General features: G+C 51.2%; 1 protein-coding gene across 1 annotated transcript; it reads right to left on the reverse strand.

The window, feature by feature from the left end:
- Positions 1 to 10,061: 10,061 nt before the first annotated feature.
- SOX15 (SRY-box transcription factor 15) lies at positions 10,062 to 16,922 on the reverse strand. The gene is made up of 2 exons (XM_083185851.1): positions 16,390 to 16,922; positions 10,062 to 10,682 (listed from the first exon to the last, which is right to left on the reverse strand). The coding sequence occupies exons 1-2, from the start codon at positions 16,776 to 16,778 to the stop codon at positions 10,508 to 10,510; spliced, it is 564 nt and encodes a 187-aa protein (XP_083041977.1). The 5' UTR covers positions 16,779 to 16,922; the 3' UTR covers positions 10,062 to 10,507.
- Between the last annotated feature and the right edge of the window lie 8,182 nt (positions 16,923 to 25,104).

Genomic DNA, 25,104 nt, shown 5'->3' on the forward strand with positions numbered 1-25,104 from the left:
CGCCGGGACTGTCTGTATTACACATGTCCTGAGAGTGAGGGGACGCCGGGACTGTCTGTATTACACGTGTCCTGAGAGTGAGGGGACGCCGGGACTGTCTGTATTACACGTGTCCTGAGAGTGAGGGGACGCCGGGACTGTCTGTATTACACATGTCCTGAGAGTAAGGGGACACCGGGACTGTCTGTATTACACGTGTCCTGAGAGTGAGGAGACGCCGGGACTGTCTGTATTACACATGTCCTGAGAGTGAGGGGACGCCGGGACTGTCTGTATTACACGTGTCCTGAGAGTGAGGAGACGCCAGGACTGTCTGTATTACACATGTCCTGAGAGTGAGGGGACCCCGGGACTGTCTCTATTACACGTGTCCTGAGAGTGAGGGGACGCCGGGACTAAATGTATTACACGTGTCCTGAGAGTGAGGGGACGCCGGGACTGTCTGTATTACATGTCCTGAGAGTGAGGGGACGCCGGGACTAAATGTATTACACGTGTCCTGAGAGTGAGGGGACCCCGGGACTGTCTGTATTACACGTGTCCTGAGAGTGAGGGGACGCCGGGACTGTCTGTATTACATGTCCTGAGAGTGAGGGGACGCCGGGACTAAATGTATTACACGTGTCCTGAGAGTGAGGGGACGCCGGGACTGTCTGTATTACACGTGTCCTGAGAGTGAGGGGACGCCGGGACTGTCTGTATTACACGTGTCCTGAGAGTGAGGGGACGCCGGGACTGTCTGTATTACACGTGTCCTGAGAGTGAGGGGACGCCGGGACTGTCTGTATTACACATGTCCTGAGAGTGAGGGGACGCCGGGACTAAATGTATTACACGTGTCCTGAGAGTGAGGGGACGCCGGGACTGTCTGTATTACACGTGTCCTGAGAGTGAGGGGACGCCGGGACTGTCTGTATTACACGTGTCCTGAGAGTGAGGGGACGCCGGGACTGTCTGTATTACACATGTCCTGAGAGTGAGGGGACGCCGGGACTGTCTGTATTACACGTGTCCTGAGAGTGAGGAGACGCCGGGACTGTCTGTATTACACGTGTCCTGAGAGTGAGGGGACGCCGGGACTGTGTGTATTACACGTGTCCTGAGAGTGAGGGGACGCCGGGACTGTCTGTATTACACGTGTCCTGAGAGTGAGGGGACTCCAAGACTGTCTCTATTACACGTGTCCTGGGAGTGAGGGGAAACCAGGACTGTCTGTATTACACGTGTCCTGAGAGTGAGGGGACGCCGGGACTGCTAAATACTAAATGCTGCTGCGAGGCTGATCTTCCTTGCAAGACGCTCATTGTCTGCTGATCCGCTCTGCCAGTCCCTCCATTGGTTGCCTGTATATTACCGTATTCAATATAAAACACTTCTACTTGCATATAAAGCTATTAACCATACTGCACCAGCTTATATCTCTGCACTTATCACACAATATCTCCCATCTCGACCACTCCGCTCTGCACAAGATTTGCGTCTCTCTTCTGCACGGATCACTAGCTCCCATTCACTATTACAGGACTTTCATCGGGCTGCTCCCACTCTATGGAATGCCCTTCCACGCACAATAAGACTCTCCGCTAGCCTCCAGACTTTCAAGTGTTCCCTGAAAACTCACCTCTACAGGCAAGCCTATCATATTTATATACCGCACACATAACCCTCTGAGGCACTTCTGTATTATATAGCTTCCCTTCTGGACTTGTAACTTGGTGGGACTGCTATGCAGTCTGGTGCCTGTCCTTGTGTTTCCCTCCTATGTCCCTATAGATTGTAAACTTGTGAGCAGGGCCCTCCTACCTCCATGTCGGTTTGTAACTACCCAGTTTGTTTGCTCACCATAGTTTCCCATTGTAAATAAATGATTCCCCTCTCACTTGGGCTATGCCATGATGACCCTCCTGTTATACTGTAGAATCATCACTAGGTGGCAGTATCTGTCCTGTAATAGAACGAGAGACACAGGAAACAGCCAGAATAATGCTGGGACTTCATTAAGCTGAGGGTGAGCAGTGTCTGGGATATCACAGAAATAATGGCTGCGCTCCCTGCAGATTGCCAGTATACAAGGGCGTAACTACCATAGGTGCAAGGGGTGCAGCTGCTTTGGGGCCCAGAGCTGAGAGGGGCCATGTTTTACATACATTTATCAGTTGCTAAATAGGGAGCCCTTACAATCTTTTGCTATGGGGCCTACAAATATTTAGTTCCACCACTGCCAGTATACACAGCACAGTATGGCCCAGGCTGTGTAACGGATCCGTACCTCTGCCAGCATAGGGTATAACAGCTCCTCCTCCTCCCCCCACAGGTAATCATAATGTCCCTTCCACAGGCGGGAATGTGAGTACCTAGACTCAGACATGTCCCACGATATGAGCAAAGCTGCTTCATCTCCCATGTAAGTGCAGTGTACTCTCACAAGCAGGGCCCTCTGCCCTAATGTGCACTGCCTTACCTAACTTGTACCGTTATGTCCTCCCAGGGCTGTCAATAGGGGGGTGCTGTGGGTACAGCTGTCCCGGGCTGTGCGGCACTCAGTGCACTGAACAAAGCAGGTCCTGGAGTGCAGGCTTGTTCAACCCATGAAGCTGGTAGCCAATTAAAATGCTGCACCAGCTTTTGAGCCAATCAGAGCTCACACACCGGCAGCCAATCAGAGCAGCTGCCAATATGCAACCTCTGATTGGCTCACCAGCCGGCGCTGCATTATAATTAGATGCCGGCATACTGAGTTGAAGAAGCCTGCACTCTAGGACCTCCGGGCTGCAGCTTAGCGGAAGAAGAGATGGGGGAGTAGGAGCAGAGTTACAGTAAGTCAAGTGAGGAGGGGGAGGGGGGCTGAGTGGGTAGAGAGTAGGTGGTACATGGTGGTGTATACAGGTGAGGGAGGAGGATGGTAGAGAGTAGGTGGTACATGGTGGTGTATACAGGTGAGGGAGGAGGATGGTAGAGAGTAGGTGGTACATGGTGGTGTATACAGGTGATGGAGGAGGATGGTAGAGAGTAGGTGGTACATGGTGGTGTATACAGGTGAGGGAGGAGGATGGGAGAGAGTAGGTGGTACATGGTGGTGTATACAGGTGAGGGAGGAGGATGGGAGAGAGTAGGTGGTACATGTTGGTGTATACAGGTGAGGGAGGAGGATGGGAGAGAGTAGGTGGTACATGGTGGTGTATACAGGTAAGGGAGGAGGATGGGAGAGAGTAGGTGGTACATGTTGGTGTATACAGGTGAGGGAGGAGGATGGGAGAGAGTAGGTGGTACATGGAGGTTTATAGAGGTGAGGGAGGAGGATGGTAGAGAGTAGGTGGTACATGGTGGTGTATACAGGTGAGGGAGGAGGATGGTAGAGAGTAGGTGGTACATAGAGGTGTATACAGGTGAGGGAGGAGGATGGGAGAGTAGGTGGTACATGGTGGTGTATACATGTGATGGAGGAGGATGGGAGAGTAGGTGGTACATGGTGGTGTATACAGGTGATGGAGGAGGATGGGAGAGTAGGTGGTACATGGAGGAGTATACAGGTGATGGAGGAGGATGGGAGAGTAGGTGGTACATGGTGGTGTATACAGGTGAGGGAGGAGGATGGGAGAGAGTAGGTGGTACATGGTGGTGTATACAGGTGAGGGAGGAGGATGGGAGAGAGTAGGTGGTACATGGTGGTGTATACAGGTGAGGGAGGAGGATGGGAGAGAGTAGGTGGTACATGGTGGTGTATACAGGTGAGGGAGGAGGATGGGAGAGAGTAGGTGGTACATGGAGGTTTATAGAGGTGAGGGAGGAGGATGGTAGAGAGTAGGTGGTACATGGTGGTGTATACAGGTGAGGGAGGAGGATGGTAGAGAGTAGGTGGTACATAGAGGTGTATACAGGTGAGGGAGGAGGATGGGAGAGTAGGTGGTACATGGTGGTGTATACAGGTGATGGAGGAGGATGGGAGAGTAGGTGGTACATGGTGGTGTATACAGGTGATGGAGGAGGATGGGAGAGTAGGTGGTACATGGAGGAGTATACAGGTGAGGGAGGAGGATGGTAGAGAGTAGGTGGTACATAGAGGTGTATACAGGTGACGGAGGAGGATGGTAGAGAGTAGGTGGTACATAGAGGTGTATATACAGGTGACGGAGGAGGACGGTATAGAGTAGGTGGTACATGGAGGTGTATACAGGTGAGGGAGGAGGATGGTAGAGAGTAGGTGGTACATGGTGGTGTATACAGGTGAGGGAGGAGGATGGGAGAGAGTAGGTGGTACATGGAGGTGTATACAGGTTAAGGAGGAGGACGTTAGAGAGTAGGTGGTACATGGTGGTGTATACAGGTGAGGGAGGAGGATGGTAGAGAGTAGGTGGTACATGGTGGTGTATACAGGTGAGGGAGGAGGATGGTAGAGAGTAGGTGGTACATAGAGGTGTATACAGGTGAGGGAGGAGGATGGGAGAGAGTAGGTGGTGTATACAGGTGAGGGAGGAGGATGGGAGAGAGTAGGTGGTACATAGAGGTGTATACAGGTGAGGGAGGAGGATGGGAGAGAGTAGGTGGTACATGGTGGTGTATACAGGTGAGGGAGGAGGATGGGAGAGAGTAGGTGGTACATGGAGGTTTATACAGGTGAGGGAGGAAGATGGTATAAAGTAGGTGGTACATAGAGGTGTATAGAGGTGAGGGAGGAGGATGGGAGAGAGTAGGTGGTACATGGTGGTGTATACAGGTGAGGGAGGAGGATGGTAGAGAGTAGGTGGTACATGGTGGTGTATACAGGTGAGGGATGAGGATAGGAGAGAGTAGGTGGTACATGGAAGTGTATACAGGTGAGGGACGAGGATGGGAGAGAGTAGGTGGTACATGGAGGTTTATACAGGTGAGGGAGGAAGATGGTATAAAGTAGGTGGTACATAGAGGTTTATACAGGTGAGGGAGGAAGATGGTATAAAGTAGGTGGTACATAGAGGTGTATAGAGGTGAGGGAGGAGGATGGGAGAGAGTAGGTGGTACATGGTGGTGTATACAGGTGAGGGATGAGGATGGTAGAGAGTAGGTGGTACATGGTGGTGTATACAGGTGAGGGAGGAGGATGGTAAAGAGTAGGTGGTACATAGAGGTGTATACAGGTGAGGGAGGAGGATGGGAGAGAGTAGGTGGTACATGGAGGTGTATATAGGTGAGGGAGGAGGATGGGAGAGTAGGTGGTACATAGAGGTGTATACAGGTGAGGGAGGAGGATGGGAGAGAGTAGGTGGTACATAGAGGTGTATACAGGTGAGGGAGGAGGATGGGAGAGAGTAGGTGGTACATGGTGGTGTATACAGGTGAGGGAGGAGGATGGGAGAGTAGGTGGTACATGGAGGTTTATACAGGTGAGGGAGGAGGATGGGAGAGTAGGTGGTACATGGAGGTTTATACAGGTGAGTGGAGATGATGGGAGAGAGTAGATGGTACATGGTGGTCTATACAGGTGAGTGGGGATGATGGGAGAGAGTAGATGGTACATGGTGGTGTATACAGGTGAGGGAGGAGGATGGCAGAGAGTAGGTGGTACATGGAGGTCTATACGAGGGTCACCTCATACCTCTCCGATCGCTCCTTCTCCATCTCCACTCCGAGCTCCTCCTCTCCTACTAACCAGCAGGCAGTTGGTGTTCCCCAAGGGTCAGTCCTTGGCCCTCTCTTCTCCCTCTACACCACCTCTCTGGGCACCCTCATCAGCTCCTACGGCTTCCACTCCCACCTTTATGCTGATACCCTAATCTATCTCTCCTCCCCCGACCTATCCAAATCACTCCTGTCCACGGTCTCTGAATGCCTCTCAGCCTGGATGACCCAACGCTTCCTGAAACTAAACATGGCTAACAACTTCTAATCTTCCATCCCCTGAGCATCCCCTCTTCTCCCACTATCTCCATCAGCATTGGTGAAACCGAGATCACCTCCACCGACCAAGCACACTGCCTCGATGTCATCATTGACTCCTCCCTCTCTTTCACCCCCACAATTGCGCTCTCACAGTCTTGCCGCTTTCACCTCCGCAACATCTTGCGCATCAGACTGGCACGAGTGAGAGAGTAGGTGGTACATGGTGGTGTATACATGTGAGTGGGGATGATGGGAGAGAGTAGGTGTATACACCACCATGTACCAGGTGAGGGAGGAGGAAGGTAGAGAGTAGGTGGTACATGGAGGTGTATACAGGTGAGGGAGGAGGAAGGGAGACCATAGATAGATGGTACATTGAGATCTGTACAGATGAACGGTAGGAAGGGACTAGAGGTCTGATGAATTACTTTACATTGAGTGGTAGGAGATCAGTGGAATAGACCACCACAAGTGGTGGTAGAAGGAGAGAGAACAGGGGAGATAGCCATGCTTTGTTAAAACAAGAATCATCTGGAATGATCCAATTATTTTGCATCCCCTGGATCAGGTCAGTCTGTAACAGACACAGTCCTGTACAGATGACATACCCAATGGAGAACCATATACGGAGCCATGTGGCTCTGACCCAGGACAGAACCACCCCCTCCACCACATTTCTATAAAGACCCAGTAACGTCATGATGGAAGCCTATCAACCTGCAATATCTTGTTTTAGCCCCATAAACAATACAACAGAGATCACCCCTCCCTGTACCTAGACCACCCGAATCAGTCCCCTATCCAGCCCAGGCAATCCCATCATACAACACCAAACGCCTCTTCTTTGGAGACTATTGCTGCTCCCAAACCTCCCCACCCGTGGCTGATACTTTTTATAGAATCCTTGCAGAAACCACAACAAGTGGCTGAGCGGAAGCAGATTAAACGTGGTTTACCTCAGATTTACCCAACTAAAGGTCGCCATACATCTACAGAGCGATTGTCAGATCTGGCTGGTTGGAACAAATACCTGGTAGTATCTGAGCGACAGGTTTTGGCAGTTTTCCAGCATTTTAAAGCTAATGGTCAACTATCATTTGCGCTCATCCATTACCAGGAATTTGTTCCAACCAGACAGATCTGACAACCAATCTGTAGATGTATGGCCGGCTTAAGTCCCAGCATCATGACGAACATAGCCCAGGTGACGGAACAGTCCTCGCAGCACCAAATTCTAGTATCATGACTAGCATAGCCCTGGTGACCGATCAGTCCTCGCAGGACTAAGGGCCTTACTCTAGTTCACTCTCTTACAAAATCCTTCTTAGATGGACAAAACCATGTGCACTGCAGGGGGGCAGCTGTAAAATGTGCAGAGAAATAGATTTGGGTGAGGTATTTTGTTTCTGTGCAGGGTAAATACTGGCTGCTTTATTTTTACACTGCAATATAGATCTCACTTTGAAGTAAAACCCCACCCAAATCTACCTCTCTGTACAAGTAACATCTGCCCCACCAGCAGTGCACATGGTTTTGTCCATCTAAGAAGGAATTTGTAAGAAAGAGTGAACTAGAATAAGGCCCTAAATCCCTGTATCATGACTAGCGTAACCCTGGTGACAACAGTCCTCGCAGGACCAAATCCCAGTATCATGACTAGTGTAGCCCAGTTGATGGAACAGTCCTTGCAGGACCAAATCCCAGTATCATGACTAGTGTAGCCCAGTTGATGGAACAGTCCTCGCAGGACCAAATCCCAGTATCATGACTAGCATAGCCCTGGTGACCGAACAGTCCTCGCAGGACCAAATCCCAGTATCATGACAGCTGGGGCTTGTTACATACAGGAAATGTGATATAACACAGAAAATTGGGTATTACAGCATTTTCCTGTTTGTACATCCCACCCGTAGCCTGTAAGATGGCAGTTAAGAGCTGATTGGTTGGCACTTTCTCTCCAAGGCTTAGTAAATCTGGCTGGAACATCTAAACCAGTAACACATTATATATGTGTAATTAAGCCTCGCAGTCACCCTTTGGTGAAGGACATTCAGTAATTGGATTCCGGTTGGCCACGTTTTAGGATTGGCAGACACACACATTAGTTTTACCCATCACAGATTTGTTTTGGTTCTGGACCACCACCAGTCAGTCACTCTCGCAAGTGTCCCACATCACTGATCTCAACAAAGTACCAAATTCCTACATCCCTGCACATCACAACGCAAACCTCCGTCAGGCTTTTACACCATCACGACCTAGAGAGAAGGCCCTACACCTGCACGGCCTCCAGGTCACTTCCTCCCACCACCAGGTGTCACACCACATTCCTAGCCTCAGATGGTGGCTTTTACACCATCACTACCTAGGGAGAAGGCCCTCCACCTGCACGGCCTCCAAGTCACTTCCACCCACCACCAGGAGTCACCACGCGAGACTCTGATCTGGATCACATGCACATGTTAACCTGTTTGCTGTACTCCAAAATTTCGCAGTCAGGACTAAATCAGTCCCACTATGGCTGGACACATCTGTATAGTGCGACTGAATGAGGCCCGCAGGGCTAACACATCTGTATAGTGCGACTGAATGAGGCCCACAGGGCTGGACACATCTGTATAGTGTGACTGAATAAGGCCCGCAGGGCTAACACATCTGTATAGTGCGAATGAATGAGGCCCACAGGGCTGGACACATCTGTATAGTGCGACTGAATGAGGCCCGCAGGGCTAACACATCTGTATAGTGCAACTGAATGAGGCCCACAGGGCTGGACACATCTGTATAGTGCGACCGAATGAGGCCCACAGGGCTGGACACATCTGTATAGTGCGAATGAATGAGGCACACAGGGCTGGAAACATCTGCACAGTGCAACTGAATCAGGCCCACAGGGCCGGACACATCTGTACAGTGCAACTGAATCAGGCCCACGGGGCTGGACACATCTGTACAGTGCAACTGAATCAGGCCCACGGGGCTGGACACATCTGTACAGTGCAACTGAATCAGGCCCACAAGGCTGGACACATCTGTATAGTGCGACTGAATGAGGCCCACAAGGCTGGACACTATAGTACGACTGAATCAGGCCCACAGGGCTGGACACATCTGTACAGTGTGACTGAATCAGGCCCACAGGGCTGGACACATCTGTATAGTGCGACTGAATGAGGCCCACAAGGCTGGACACTGTATAGTACGACTGAATCAGGCCCACAGGGCTGGACACATCTGTACAGTGCGACTGAATGAGGCCCACAGGGCTGGACACACTGTATAGTGGGACTGAATGAGGCCCACAGGGCTGGACACATCTGTAGTGCGACTGAATGAGGCCCACAGGGCTGGAAACCTCTGTACAGTGTGACTGAATGAGGCCCACAGGGCTGGAAACCTCTGTACAGTGTGACTGAATCAGGCCCACAGGGCTGGACACATCTGTACAGTGTGACTGAATCAGGCCCACAAGGCTGGACACATCTGTACAGTGTGACTGAATCAGGCCCACAGGGCTGGACACATCTGTACAGTGCGACTGAATGAGGCCCACAAGGCTGGACACATCTGTACAGTGTGACTGAATCAGGCCCACAGGGCTGGACACATCTGTACAGTGCGACTGAATGAGGCCCACAGGGCTGGACACACTGTATAGTGTGACTGAATGAGGCCCACAGGGCTGGACACACTGTATAGTGTGACTGAATGAGGCCCACAGGGCTGGACACATCTGCACAGTGCGACTGAATCAGGCCCACAGGGCTGGACACATCTGCATAGTGCGACTGAATGAGGCCCACAGGGCTGGACACATCTGCACAGCGCGACTGAATCAGGCCCACAGGGCTGGACACATCTGTACAGCGCGACTGAATGAGGCCCACAGGGCTGGACACACTGTATAGTGTGACTGAATGAGGCCCACAGGGCTGGACACATCTGCACAGTGTGACTGAATGAGGCCCACAGGGCTGGACACATCTGTACAGTGTGACTGAATGAGGCTCACAGGGCTGGACACACTGTATAGTGTGACTGAATCAGGCCCACAGGGCTGGACACACTGTATAGCGGGACTGAATGAGGCCCACAGGGCTGGACACATCTGTATAGTGCGACTTAAATCAGGCCAGACTAAGCTCGCGAGTTATAAGGCATAGTGTTGGCGTACTAGGCGCTGGCCCGTAAAGAATAACCCGGCGTTAAGTGTTTGTTTTCTATTACTTTAATAATTCACTACAAAAAATACAAATTTCCTTAAAAAAATCTAGTGTAAAATACCAGTAACAGTGTTTGAGACTTCAGTCGTACTTCTAGACCTCTGAGAGGCGTCCGTCGTTCCCGGGGTTCATACCAGAAGCACCCCAAGAACCATGCAGCTGCCACAGACACGCCGAAGGGCTCAGCTCAGGAGACTAACCTAGAAAAAGGTCCTATATGATTTCTATAGAGAAATTAATGCCCTCCATCGATGGCTACCTCCTAGGGGCGCACGCTATGACACCCCTACATAGTGTTCAGCCTATAGAAACCTGCAAAGCATCTCTGACTACAGTCCTTGGAACCGAGGACCCAGATTACCCCCATGTGAAGGGAACTGGGGTCCACACAATCCAATTCCTCTGCTTGATGTCCAGCGCACCTCAGGTCATAGACTGGTCAGGGAGCCTCCGCTTTCCACCTCTACCGTAGGGTAGTGGACTTGTGGGTGTATGCCCCTCCGCTCGCCATAATCATAGAGTCCAAATCCGTACAGTGCCGAAACATCGCTGATGGGAGTGAGCAGGGGGTCCGTCCTGGGTGGGCCGTGGTAAGGTAAGTAACTGCAAGAGACAGACGGTGACTGTGAGATGGGGCAGAAGGGACAGTAATACACAGTATATGGTGGCAGGTCACAGTGCACTTCCTTCCCCCACTTGCAGGGTGCAGGAATACAGTCCACAGCAAAATCACTCCACGTGTAGTATAACGGCACAAGGGAGGGGGGGGGGGGTTTATTAAGGGCGTAGGGGCAATATAAGAGGACTATAGGCAAGGATAAGGAATGGGTACAGGCGGAGGGGGGTATTGCAGCATATGATCTAGTGCTACAGACAGAGTAGGGGATGATAGTAGAAGTAGATATAAGGGGTACAGACAGAAGATTTGGGGGTAAAGGAGGGGGTTACAGGCAGGGGAGTATTAGATGGATGATATAATGGTATGACTGACCTGTAGGGCTGCAGGTAGCTGGGGTACCCCCACCCCCGCCCCGTGCTGTGGGGGTATTACAGGCAGGGAGGATGTATTATTAGGGCGGGGTACATGTATAAGTGGGAATGGGGTGCATTATTGGGGGTACATAGGATATGAGGACAGGGGGTGTATTATTGGGGGTACATAGGATGGTCTACAGTCATTAGGTCTACCCCACTAGGTCGACTGGCAGGAAGGTCGACCTGACTTAAGGTCGACATGGGCCAAGGTCGACATGACTTAAGGTCAAATTTGCATAAAGGTCGACATGAGGAAGGTCGACTGGTCATAAGGTCAACATGGGTTTTTCACTGTTTTTTGAGCCGACATGTGCCGACAGGCGGTATTTCATGTTCTACCATCCACTAGGGCGTGGTGGGAGAATAAAATAGTGTGCCGAGCGCAGCGAGGCACCGTGCCCGAAGCATCGCGAGCGAAGCGAGGGTCCGTTTCTCATTGCCAACTGTGTCCATGTCGACTGTGTCGACATTCGGATCAAACAGTGAAAAACCCATGTCGACCTTATGACCAGTCGACCTTCCTCATGTCGACCTTTATGCAAATTCGACCTTAAGTCATGTCGACCTTGGCCCATGTCGACATTAAGTCAGGTCGACCTTCCTGCCAGTCGACCTAGTGGGGTAGACCTAATGACTGTAGACCTAAGTTCATTCTGACGAATGATCCCATTCCCATAGGATATGGAGAAGGGTGACCAACCTTTAGGGCTCAGTGTAGCAGAGGTACTGCTCCATTTCCGCCGCCCCCATGTACCCCTGATGCTGAGTGGGGTAATACAGGCAGGTGGAGTCGGGGTGTTACTTGTGGTGGGGGCGTATAGGGTACAGGATACAGGGGTGTTACAGGGGTACACAGAATATAGGAGGGGGTACATAGGATATAAGGGTGGAGATGGGAACAGAACTGTAGGGTCTGGGGTAGTGCTGCCTGTCCACCACCCCCATGTCCCCCGGTGCAGAGTGGGGTAATATAAGCATGTGTGTGGGGGGAACTTGTCATATAGGAGGTATTAGGAGGGGGTACATAGGATATAGGGGGATACACGGGGATAGGGCGTCTTAGGAGGGCACATAGGATATAGGGGTGTACATAGGATATAAGGGGGTGACAACCCTCAGGGCTCTGGGTACTGCTGCCCCTCTGCCACCCACATGTCCCCCTGGTGCTGAGTGGGGTAATACAAGCAGGTGTGTGTGTAGGGAGGGGGGGGGGGGATTACTGGGGATGGGGGTACACAGGGATAGCGGGGTATTAGGGGGGTACATAGGATATAAGCGGGTGACCGACCCGCAGGGCTCCGGGTAGCCGGGTTACTGCTGCCTCTGTCGCCCCCATGTCCCCCTGGTGCTGGGTGGGGTAATATAAGCAGGTGTGTGTGTAGGGGGGTGGGATTACTGGGGATGGGGGTACACAGGGTATAAGGGGGCATTAGAGGGGTAACAGTATATGAGGGGAGAGGGGGTACATGGGATATAGGGGGTACATAGGGGAATTAGGAGGGTACATAGTATATATAAGGGGGTGACCGAACCCGCAGGGCTCCGGGTAGCCGGGGTACTGCTGCCTCTCCGCCGCCCCCATGTCCCCCTGGTGCTGTGTGGGGTAATATAAGCAGGTGTGTGTGTAGGGGGGGGATTACTGGGGATGGGGGTCCACAGGGTATAAGGGGGCATTAGAGGGGTAACAGTATATGAGGGGAGAGGGGGTACATGGGATATAGGGGGTACATAGGGGAATTAGGAGGGTACATAGTATATATAAGGGGGTGACCGACCCGCAGGGCTCCGGGTAGCCGGGGTACTGCTGCCTCTCCGCCGCCCCCATGTCCCCCTGGTGCTGTGTGGGGTAATATAAGCAGGTGTGTGTAGGGGGGGGGATTACTGGGGATGGGGGGTACACAGGGTATAAGGGGGCATTAGAGGGGTAACAGTATATGATGGGAGAGGGGGTACACGGGATATAGGGGGTACACAGGGGAATTAGGAGGGTACATAGTATATGAGGGGGTACAGGGGCTATAAGGGGGTGACCTGTAGTGCTCCGGGTAGCCGGGGTAGTGCTGCCTCTCCGCCGCCCCCATGTCCCCATGGAGCTGTGTGGGGTAATATAAGCAGGGGTGTGTGTGTGTGGGGGGGGATTACTGGGGATGGGGGAACACAGGGTATAAGGTGGCATTAGAGGGGTAACAGTATATGAGGGGAGAGGGGGGTACACAGGGGAACTAGGAGGGTACATAGTATATGAGGGGGTGACCGACCTGTAGTGCTCCGGGTAGCCGGGGTAGTGCTGCCTCTGTCGCCCCCATGTCCCCCTGGTGCTGTGTGGGGTAATATAAGCAGGTGTGTGTGTGTGGGGGGGGGGGGGGGGATTACTGGGGATGGGGGTACACGGGGCATTAGAGGGGTAACCGTATATGAGGGGAGAGGGGGTACACAGGGGAACTAGGAGGGTACATAGTATATGAGGGGGTGACCGACCTGTAGTGCTCCGGGTAGCCGGGGTAGTGCTGCCTCTCCGCCGCCCCCATGTCCCCCTGGTGCTGTGTGGGGTAATATAAGCAGGTGTGTGTGTGTGTGTGTAGGGGGGATTACTGGGGATGGGGGGTACACAGGGATAGCGGGGTATTAGGAGGGTACATAGTATATGAGGGGGTGACCGACCTGTAGTGCTCCGGGTAGCCGGGGTAGTGCTGCCTCTCCGCCGCCCCCATGTCCCCCTGGTGCTGTGTGGGGTAATATAAGCAGGTGTGTGTAGGGTGGGGGGGGATTACTGGGGATGGGGGGTACACAGGGTATAAGGGGGCATTAGAGGGGTAACAGTATATGAGGGGAGAGGAGGTACACAGGGGAATTAGGAGGGTACATAGTATATGAGGGGGTACAGGGGATATAAGGGGGTGACCGACCTGTAGTGCTCCGGGTAGCCGGGGTAGTGCTGCCTCTCCGCCGCCCCCATGTCCCCCTGGTGCTGTGTGGGGTAATATAAGCAGGTGTGTGTGTGTGTGTGTGGGGGGGGGGGGGGGGATTACTGGGGATGGGGGTACACGGGGCATAAGAGGGGTAACCGTATATGAGGGGAGAGGGGGTACACAGGGGAACTAGGAGGGTACATAGTATATGAGGGGGTGACCGACCTGTAGTGCTCCGGGTAGCCGGGGTAGTGCTGCCTCTCCGCCGCCCCCATGTCCCCCTGGTGCTGTGTGGGGTAATATAAGCAGGTGTGTGTGTGTGTGTGTGTGTGTAGGGGGGATTACTGGGGATGGGGGGTACACAGGGATAGCGGGGTATTAGGAGGGTACATAGTATATGAGGGGGTGACCGACCTGTAGTGCTCCGGGTAGCCGGGGTAGTGCTGCCTCTCCGCCGCCCCCATGTCCCCCTGGTGCTGTGTGGGGTAATATAAGCAGGTGTGTGTAGGGTGGGGGGGGATTACTGGGGATGGGGGGTACACAGGGTATAAGGGGGCATTAGAGGGGTAACAGTATATGAGGGGAGAGGAGGTACACAGGGGAATTAGGAGGGTACATAGTATATGAGGGGGTACAGGGGATATAAGGGGGTGACCGACCTGTAGTGCTCCGGGTAGCCGGGGTAGTGCTGCCTCTCCGCCGCCCCCATGTCCCCCTGGTGCTGTGTGGGGTAATATAAGCAGGTGTGTGTGTGTGTGTGTGTGGGGGGGGGGGGATTACTGGGGATGGGGGTTACACAGGGTATAAGGGGGCATTAGAGGGGTAACAGTATATGAGGGGAGAGGGGGTACACAGGGGAATTAGGAGGGTACATAGTATATGAGGGGGTACAGGGGCTATAAGGGGGTGACCGACCTGTAGTGCTCCGGGTAGTGCTGCCTCTGTCGCCCCCATGTCCCCCTGGTGCTGTGTGGGGTAATATAAGCAGGTGTGTGTGTGTAGGGGGGGGGGGGATTACTGGGGATGGGGGTACACAGGGATAGCGGGGTATTAGGAGGGTACATAGTATATGAGGGGGTGACCGACCTGTAGTGCTCCGGGTAGCCGGGGTAGTGCTGCCTCTCCGCCGCCCCCATGTCCCCCTGGTGCTGTGTGGGGTAATATAAGCAGGTGTGTGTGTAGGGGGGGATTACTGGGGATGGGGGGTACACAGGGATAGCGGGGTATTAGGAGGGTACATAGTATATGAGGGGGTGACCGACCTGTAGTGCTCCGGGTAGCCGGGGTAGTGCTGCCTCTCCGCCGCCCCCATGTCCCCCTGGTGCTGTGTGGGGTAATATAAGCAGGTGTGTGTGTAGGGGGGGATTACTGGGGATGGGGGGTACACAGGGATAGCGGGGTATTAGGAGGGTACATAGTATATGAGGGGGTACAGGGGATATGAGGGGGTGACCGACCTGTAGTGCTCCGGGTAGCCGGGGTAGTGCTGCCTCTCCGCCGCCCCCATGTCCCCCTGGTGCTGTGTGGGGTAATATAAGCAGGTGTGTGTGTAGGGGGGGATTACTGGGGATGGGGGGTACACAGGGATAGCGGGGTATTAGGAGGGTACATAGTATATGAGGGGGTGACCGACCTGTAGTGCTCCGGGTAGCCGGGGTAGTGCTGCCTCTCCGCCGCCCCCATGTCCCCCTGGTGCTGTGTGGGGTAATATAAGCAGGTGTGTGTGTAGGGGGGGATTACTGGGGATGGGGGGTACACAGGGATAGCGGGGTATTAGGAGGGTACATAGTATATGAGGGGGTACAGGGGATATGAGGGGGTGACCGACCTGTAGTGCTCCGGGTAGCCGGGGTAGTGCTGCCTCTCCGCCGCCCCCATGTCCCCCTGGTGCTGTGTGGGGTAATATAAGCAGGTGTGTGTGTAGGGGGGGGGATTACTGGGGATGGGGGGTACACAGGGATAGCGGGGTATTAGGAGGGTACATAGTATATGAGGGGGTGACCGACCTGTAGTGCTCCGGGTAGCCGGGGTAGTGCTGCCTCTCCGCCGCCCCCATGTCCCCCTGGTGCTGTGTGGGGTAATATAAGCAGGTGTGTGTGTAGGGGGGGGATTACTGGGGATGGGGGGTACACAGGGATAGCGGGGTATTAGGAGGGTACATAGTATATGAGGGGGTGACCGACCTGTAGTGCTCCGGGTAGCCGGGGTAGTGCTGCCTCTCCGCCGCCCCCATGTCCCCCTGGTGCTGTGTGGGGTAATATAAGCAGGTGTGTGTGTGTGTAGGGGGGGGGGGATTACTGGGGATGGGGGTACACAGGGATAGCGGGGTATTAGGAGGGTACATAGTATATGAGGGGGTGACCGACCTGTAGTGCTCCGGGTAGCCGGGGTAGTGCTGCCTCTCCGCCGCCCCCATGTCCCCCGCCTCCTCCTCCTCCTCCGGCCGCCGCGGCAGCAGTACCGGGGGCTCCCGCCTCTCCTTGCGCTTCTTGCGGGGCGCGTACTTGTATCCCGGGTAGTCCCGGGCGTGCTGTGCCCGCAGCCGCTTGGCCTCCTCCCGGTAGGGCCTGCGCTCGTCCTCGGCCAGCCCCCGCCACACCTCCCCCAGCCGCCGGCTGATCTCCGAGTTGTGCATCTTAGGGTGGCGGGCGGACACCCGCTTCCGCTCCTCGCTGGACCACACCATGAAGGCGTTCATCGGGCGCTTCACCGTCCCCGGGGCCGGGGGCTGCTGCGGCGGGGGCGCCGCGTCCATCCTCCTCCTCCTAGTGCCGGGGCCGCCGCCGGGGCTGCTGTAATACCGAGCCCGGGAGCCAATCACTCAGCTCCCGCCCTCCCCCCACCGGCCGGCAGCCCCTCCCCCCGGCACCTGCTGCTGCTGCTGCTGCTGCTGCTGCTGCAGAGTGTCAGCTCCTGGGACCAGCCTCCGGCTCAGCGCACAGTGAGGTGCATTTACCACAGGAGCTTCCACAGAGAAGAAGAGGAGATGTTGCCCATAGCAACCAATCACATTCCGGCTAGGATGCCATAGATAATAGACATACTCTGATTGGTTGCTATGGGCAACATCACCTATTCTCATGTATACAAGCTTTAGTAAATTTGTTTACCCCGACCCCGGGTGCCAGGTGTTATATACCCCTACCCCAGGTTCCAGGTGCTATATACCCCAATCCCGGGTGCCAGGTGTTATATACCCCTACCCCAGGTGCCAGGTGCTATATACCCCTACCCCAGGTGCCAGGTGCTATATACCCCAATCCCGGGTGCCAGGTGTTATATACCCCTACCCCAGGTGCCAGGTGTTATATACCCCTACCCCAGGTGCCAGGTGTTATATACCCCTACCCCAGGTGCCAGGTGTTATATACCCCTACCCCAGGTGCCAGGGTTATATACCCCAATCCCAGGTGCCAGGTGTTATATACCCCTACCCCAGGTGCCAGGTGCTATATACCCCAATCCCGGGTGCCAGGTGTTATATACCCCTACCCCAGGTGCCAGGTGCTATATACCCCAATCCCGGGTGCCAGGTGTTATATACCCCTACCCCAGGTGCCAGGTGCTATATACCTCAATCCCGGGTGCCAGGTGTTATATACCACAACCCAGGTGCCAGGTGTTATATACCCATAGCCTGGGTGCCAGGTGTTATATACCCCAACCGCTGGTGACGGGTGTTATATGCCCCAACCCCGGGTGCCAGGTGCTATATGCCCCAACTCTGGGTGACAGGTGTTATATGCCCCAACCCCGGGTGCCAGGTGATATATGCCCCAACTCTGGGTGCCAGGTGTTATATGCCCCTACCCCTGGTGCTCGGTATTATATACCCCAACCCAGGTGCCAGTTGCTATACCCCAACCCCGGGTGCCAGGTGCTGAGGACTAAGGGACTCACTGCTGCCATCCACTGCTGTGTGGCATATTGTGAATTTAGTTGAAGTGGATGGGGGGGGGGGGGGGCAACCTATATTTTTGCACCTGGGCCAACCACTCACAAGTTCCGCCACTGCTCAAGCCCCTAGTGCCAGGGTCAGGCGCTATACGCCAGAGGTCAGGTGTTATATCCCGGGGGGGTCAGAGGTCATACCCTGGGGTTCTGGTGATATAATCCATGGGGACAGGTGTTATTCCCCAGGTATTATACCCCGGGTGCCAAGTGTCATATGTGTTGTCAGATAATGTCACTTTTTATACCCCTGGTGCCAGGTGTTATACCCCAGTGGCCAGCTTTTATACCCTAAGTGCCTGGTGTTATGCCCCAAGTGTCCGGTGTAATTCCCTAGGAGTCAGGTGTCATACTTCAGATACCAGTGTAAGTATGGATGTGGGTGCTCTGAAGGTCTAATAATGACGCATACAATTTAGCTGTTACTATATTTTAATATTTCACCATTTTATTGAACACTATTAAAATCTACATTTTATGTCATTATTAGACTTCCGGTGCACCCACATCCATACTTACTTTGTCTTGTTCTGGTGTTTAGGGCTAAGTAGTGGGTAAGCACCTCCATCATTGTCACCGTGGGACATTATCCACTTAATATATTTATGAAGTGGAGAAAAGAGTCCTCTGTACTAATATTCAAGACCGGTGAGGGAATCATCCATGTGTGTGTGTATATCATACCAGTGGTGTCAGATATCATACACCTGATATATACCTGTCCTACATCATTTACACCTCTACATGCCTGTCCTACATCATTTACACCTCTATATACCTGTCCTACATCATGTACACCTCTACATACCTGTCCTACATCATTTACACCTCTACATACCTGTCCCACATCATTTACACCTCCCCATACCTGTCCTACATCATTTACACCTCCCCATACCTGTCCCGCATTATTTACACCTCCCCATACCTGTCCTACATCATGTACACCTCTACATACCTGTCCTACATCATTTACACCTCCCCATACCTGTCCCGCATTATTTACACCTCCCCATACCTGTCCTACATCATGTACACCTCTACATACCTGTCCTACATCATTTACACCTCCCCATACCTGTCCCGCATCATTTACACCTCTACATACCTGTCCTACATCATTTACACCTCTATATACCTGTCCCACATCATTTACACCTCTACATACCTGTCCCACATCATGTACACCTCTACATACCTGTCCCACATCATGTACACCTCTACATACCTGTCCCCCATCATTTACACCTCTACATACCTGTCCCCCATCATTTACACCTCTACATACCTGTCCCCCATCATTTACACCTCTACATACCTGTCCCCCATCATTTACACCTCTACATACCTGTCCCACATCATTTACACCTCTACATACCTGTCCCACATCATTTACACCTGTACATACCTGTCCCCCATCATTTACACCTCCACATACCTGTCCCCATCTCTTACACATCTACATACCTGTCCTACATCATGTACACCTCTACATACCTGTCCTACATCATTTACACCTCTACATACCGGTCCTACATCATTTACACCTCCCCATACCTGTCCCACATCATTTACACCACTACGTACCTGTCCTACATCATTTACACCTCTACATACCTGTACCACATCATTTACACCTCTACATACCTGTCCCACATCATATACACCTCTACATACCTGTCCTACATCATTTACACCTCTACATACCTGTCCTACATCATTTACACCTCTACATACCTGTCCTACATCATTTACACCTCCCCATACCTGTCCCACATCATTTACACCACTACGTACCTGTCCTACATCATTTACACCTCTACATACCTGTACCACGTCATTTACACCTCTACATACCTGTCCCACATCATGTACACCTCTACATACCTGTCCTACATCATTTACACCTCCCCATACCTGTCCCGCATCATTTACACCTTCCCATACCTGTCCTACATCATTTACACCTCTACATACCGGTCCTACATCATTTACACCTCTACATACCTGCAGGGGCGAATTTAGGGGTCAGGCCGCCCCTAGGCACAACATTTTTGTGTCCGCCCCCCCTATTTTAATGTAATCATATATGTATATACATTGTTATTTATATATTTCATAAAAATTTACCTGTAGCCCACCTTAATATTTTTTTAAGCACTCTGGACTGCTCACTGTACGGAGGACCCGGAGGGAGGGAGGCACTTATTAGTACAGTGATTAGCACAGTGTCTCCGTCAGTCTCTCTCACACTGTGACTAACTGAGCCGCAGGGATGATCTGTGCGCCGCTCAGCTCAGCTGCTGGATACACAGCAGCCAATAGACTGTGTGTGTGTAGAATAGCCAATGGGCGGGAGCCGGCAGCAGTGAGCCATTTCCGGACGCGCAGGGGGACCGTCGGACCCAGCCACTAAGTGGTGATGTAATGTGCATGGCAGAGTGGGTGGGCAGTGGCGGGTGACGAGCAGCGCTGCCGCCGACATATGATAACTCATGTCTGTGGCGGTGGCACTCGTCACTCGCCGCTGCCCACCCGCTGTGCCATGCTGCTATTTAACAGAATGTCAGCCTGCCTGCCGCCCTTAATTGGTGCTGCCCTGAGGCCCGCGCCTCACGGGCCTAGGCACAAATCCGGCCCTGCATACCTGTCCCACATCATGTACACCTCTACATACCTGTCCCACATCATGTACACCTCTACATACCTGTCCCACATCATTTACACCTCTACATACCTGTCCCACATAATTTACACCTCTACATACCTGTCCCACATCATGTACACCTCTACATACCTGTCCCACATCATTTACACCTCTACGTACCTGTCCCACATCATTTACACCTCTACATACCTGTCCCACATCATTTACACCTCTACATACCTGTCCTACATCATTTACACCTCTACATACCTGTACCACATAATTTACACCTCTACATACCTGTCCCACATCATTTACACCTTTACATACCTGTCCCACATCATTTACACCTCTACATACCGGTCCTACATCAGTAACACCTCTACATACCTGTCCCACATCATTTACACCTCTACATACCTGTCCCACATCATTTACACCTCTACATACCTGTCCTACATCATTTACACTTCTACATACCTGTCCCACATCATTTACACCTCTAAGTACCTGTCCCACATTATGTACACCTCTACATACCTGTCCTACATCATTTACACTTCTACATACCTGTCCCACATCATTCACACCTCTACATACCTGTCCCACATCATGTACACCTCTACATACCTGTCCCACATCATGTACACCTCTACATACCTGTCCCACATCATGTACACCTCTACATACCTGTCCCACATCATTTACACCTCTACATACCTGTCCTACATCATTTACACATCTACATACCTGTCCCACATCATGTTCACCTCTACATACCTGTCCCACATCATTTACACCTCTACATACCTGTCCTACATCATTTACACTTCTACATACCTGTCCCACATCATTTACACCTCTACATACCTGTCACACATCATTTACACCTCTACATACCTGTCCCACATCATTTACACCTCTACATACCTGTACCACATCATTTACACCTCTACATACCTGTCCCACATCATTTACACCTCTACTTACCGGTCCAACATCATTAACACCTCTACATACCAGTCCCACATCATTTACACCTCTACATACCTGTCCCATATAATTTACACCTCTACATACCTGTCCTACATCATTTACACTTCTACATACCTGTCCCACATCATTTACACCTCTACATACCTGTCCCACATCATTTACACCTCTACATACCTGTCCCACATACCTGTCCCACATCATGTACACCTCTACATACCTGCCCCACATCATTTACACCTCTACATACCTGTCCCACATCATTTACACCTCTACATACCTGTCCCACATCATTTACACCTCTACATACCTGTCCCACATCATTTACACCTCTACATACCTGTCCCACATCATTTACACCTCTACATACCTGTCCTACATCATTTACACTTCTACATACCTGTCCCACATAATTTACACCTCTACATACCTGTCCCACATAATTTATACCTCTACATACCTGTCCCACATCATTCACACGTCTACATACCTGTCCCACATCATTTACACATCTACATACCTGTCCCACATTATTTCTACCTCTACATACCTGTCCTACATCATTTACACCTCCCTATAGCTGTCCCACATCATTTACACCTCTACATACCGGTCCCACATCATTTACACCTCCACATACCTGTCCTATATCATTTACACCTCTACATACCTGTCCCACATCATGTACACCTCTACATACCGGTCCTACATCATTAACACCTCTACATAACTGTCCCACATCATTTATTTTTTTTTTTTTAATTAAGTTTTTATTTTTCTTATGCAAAAGTACAAACATAACACTTAAATACAATACATCACATATACATAAAACAACGCTTACATCCCCATGGCCGGTCACTCCCCCAACTATACAGGAAATCTCAACACCTATATGCTATAAATACTAAGGCTGTAGACGGCACTAAATCAAGCATTCCCATCTGCTCTAGCCCATAAACGCATAAAGGAAGAGAACCAATCATCAATCAATATAAAATTATTACTCATGAATTCTCGTGCTTAAACTTATATCCCTTGTACTCCTATACTTCACACACCCCTAAAATAATTACTATCTTGTCATGATTCAACACAAGTTATCGTTATTAAACAGTGCCTAAATAATTCTCTACATATAAATAAAGGCATTTATTATTGAGTGAGTCCAAATAATTTAACAAAACTATATAGTATTTAGATATCCTCCCCCCACCCCGTACCCGATAAATCTAGAGACACACCCTCGTGTAGCATACACGTTATTTCCTATAACCAAATACCCCATAATGCATATTACTAATTCATTATACTAAAAAATAAAATCAATAAAAAATCCACATCCTCCTCAATCGTGCCCATAACTTATTTACCATAATCTTATAGTTGTTTCAACAAATGTTATCGTTAATAAACAGTGCAAAAAATAATTCACTTAAAATGCAAATAAGAACGTTTAGTAATAAGTGAGTCAAAGTGTCTTTACAAAGCTATATAGAATTTGGATGACGTCCACCCACCCCATACCTTGTAAAATTTAGAATAACACCCTCGTGTAGCATACACATATTTTTCATGAGAACAGGTGGCATTGACTAAATTGGTCCACTCCACCACTGAAGGCCCCACCGTTGCCATCCATTTCCTTGCTATGATTACTTTAGCACATGATACTAAAATCCTGATCAATTGGGTCCAATGCCCACTTAGTTGGACGTCCACTACCCCCAAGACTAAACATATAGTACTGAAGGTTGAACCTGGGATACCCAGCTCCAGCATAATATTACAAATGGCAGACCAAAACGCTTGCACATGCACACATTCCCAGACTAAATGCCAGTGTGTACCAGGCTCCACTCCACACCTAGGGAACCCCGCACTGGTGGAGTTCCCCATATGCCTCATTCGCGCCGGAGTAAAGTATATTCGATGAAAAATATTGAATTGAACCTGCTGTACTGAGAGGGACATTGAAGATTTACTTGTGGCCGATAGAATCTCCCTCCAATCTATTAACAGGACCCGAGGGATAACCCTAGCCCACTGAGACCTCAGCTTGTCCCAGCCGCTTTCTTGATTAAAGGAGTGGATACTGTATATCTGTATATTTTGGAAAGGTGCTTCCAGGGACCCAATTTTTTCACAAATTCCTTACAGGGAGCTTCCCTAATCTTCAGGGATCCCTTCCTTATCATGCATGCTAACGCGCTCCTGACCTGGAGATAACTGAAGTACATTTTCCTAGGGAGGTCGTGCCCCTGTTGTAGGTCCTCAAAGGATCGAATACCCCCATCCTGTAGCCACGCTCCAGCTTCCAGCACTCCATATGCCTCCCACACTCCCCCTCCTAAGCCCTTCAACTTTTTGACCTCTGACAAGGAAAAAACCGAGGTTTGTGGATCGATATCCTCAAAGTTTGTCATCTTTTGCACCTGTCTCCACACGCGTATGGCTTGGGCTATCAGGGGGGGTGCATTACCCCATAACTTCCCCGCCAGGAGCATTTGAAGAGGAGACACCCCCGATTGCCCATTTAACGCCAGGGTCTTGAATTCCCCAACCCCCTCGCCACCCTGTATCCATGGGCAGAGATGACATAATTGGGATGAATAGTAATAGAGTCTAAAATCCGGGAGGGCAAGACCCCCTTCTACTCTGTCCTGGGTCAAGATAGATAGTCTAATCCTCGGGCTTCTATTTTTCCACACAAATGAGGACAGAACACTGTTTAACTCATGAAAGAATTTTACGCTTACATAACACGGAGACTGAAGCAACAGGTATAAAAGTTTTGGTTGAATACACATTTTCAACAAATTGACCCTGCCAATTTGCGAAAGTGGCAGACCCACCCATCTCCGACACTTAGTTTTAATTTCGGTTAAAAGCGGCCTCAGATTGTCCGAGATATAATCCCGCGGGTTGCCGGAGATTACAACGCCCAAGTACTTGAATTTACTAGAATTTTTTAACGGGCAGGCTAGCTGGATATCAGGAGGCACGGGACCCAGGAACATTACATGAGACTTATCCCAGTTCATTTTAATACCTGACATACCCCCAAATTCATTTAGAAGGTTCACGATTATAGGGAGATCAATGCCTGGACTGTCAGAACCAATTAGGAGGTCATCGGCGTACAAAGATACCAATTTACTCCCGCAAGAATTATGACAGCCCAACTTCTGTCTAAGTAGATGAGCCAGGGGCTCCACTGCCACCGCAAACAACAACGGGGACAGCGGACACCCCTGCCTAGTACCTCTAGCCAATGGGAAGGAGTCGGAGGTGAAACCGTTAATCGATATTCGGGCCAATGGCTGTCGGTACAATAACCTTATCCATCCAATGAAACCCTCCCCGATGCCAAAGGCTCTTAACACCGGCCATAAAAACTCCCACTCAATTACGTCAATTGCCTTACTGGCATCAAACGATGCCACAGCCGCGCATTTATAACCGGAATTGATAATTTGAATAAAAGATA

Source organism: Crinia signifera, chromosome 4 (assembly GCF_055691185.1).
Source record: "Crinia signifera chromosome 4, ASM5569118v1, whole genome shotgun sequence".
NCBI lineage: Eukaryota > Metazoa > Chordata > Amphibia > Anura > Myobatrachidae > Crinia > Crinia signifera.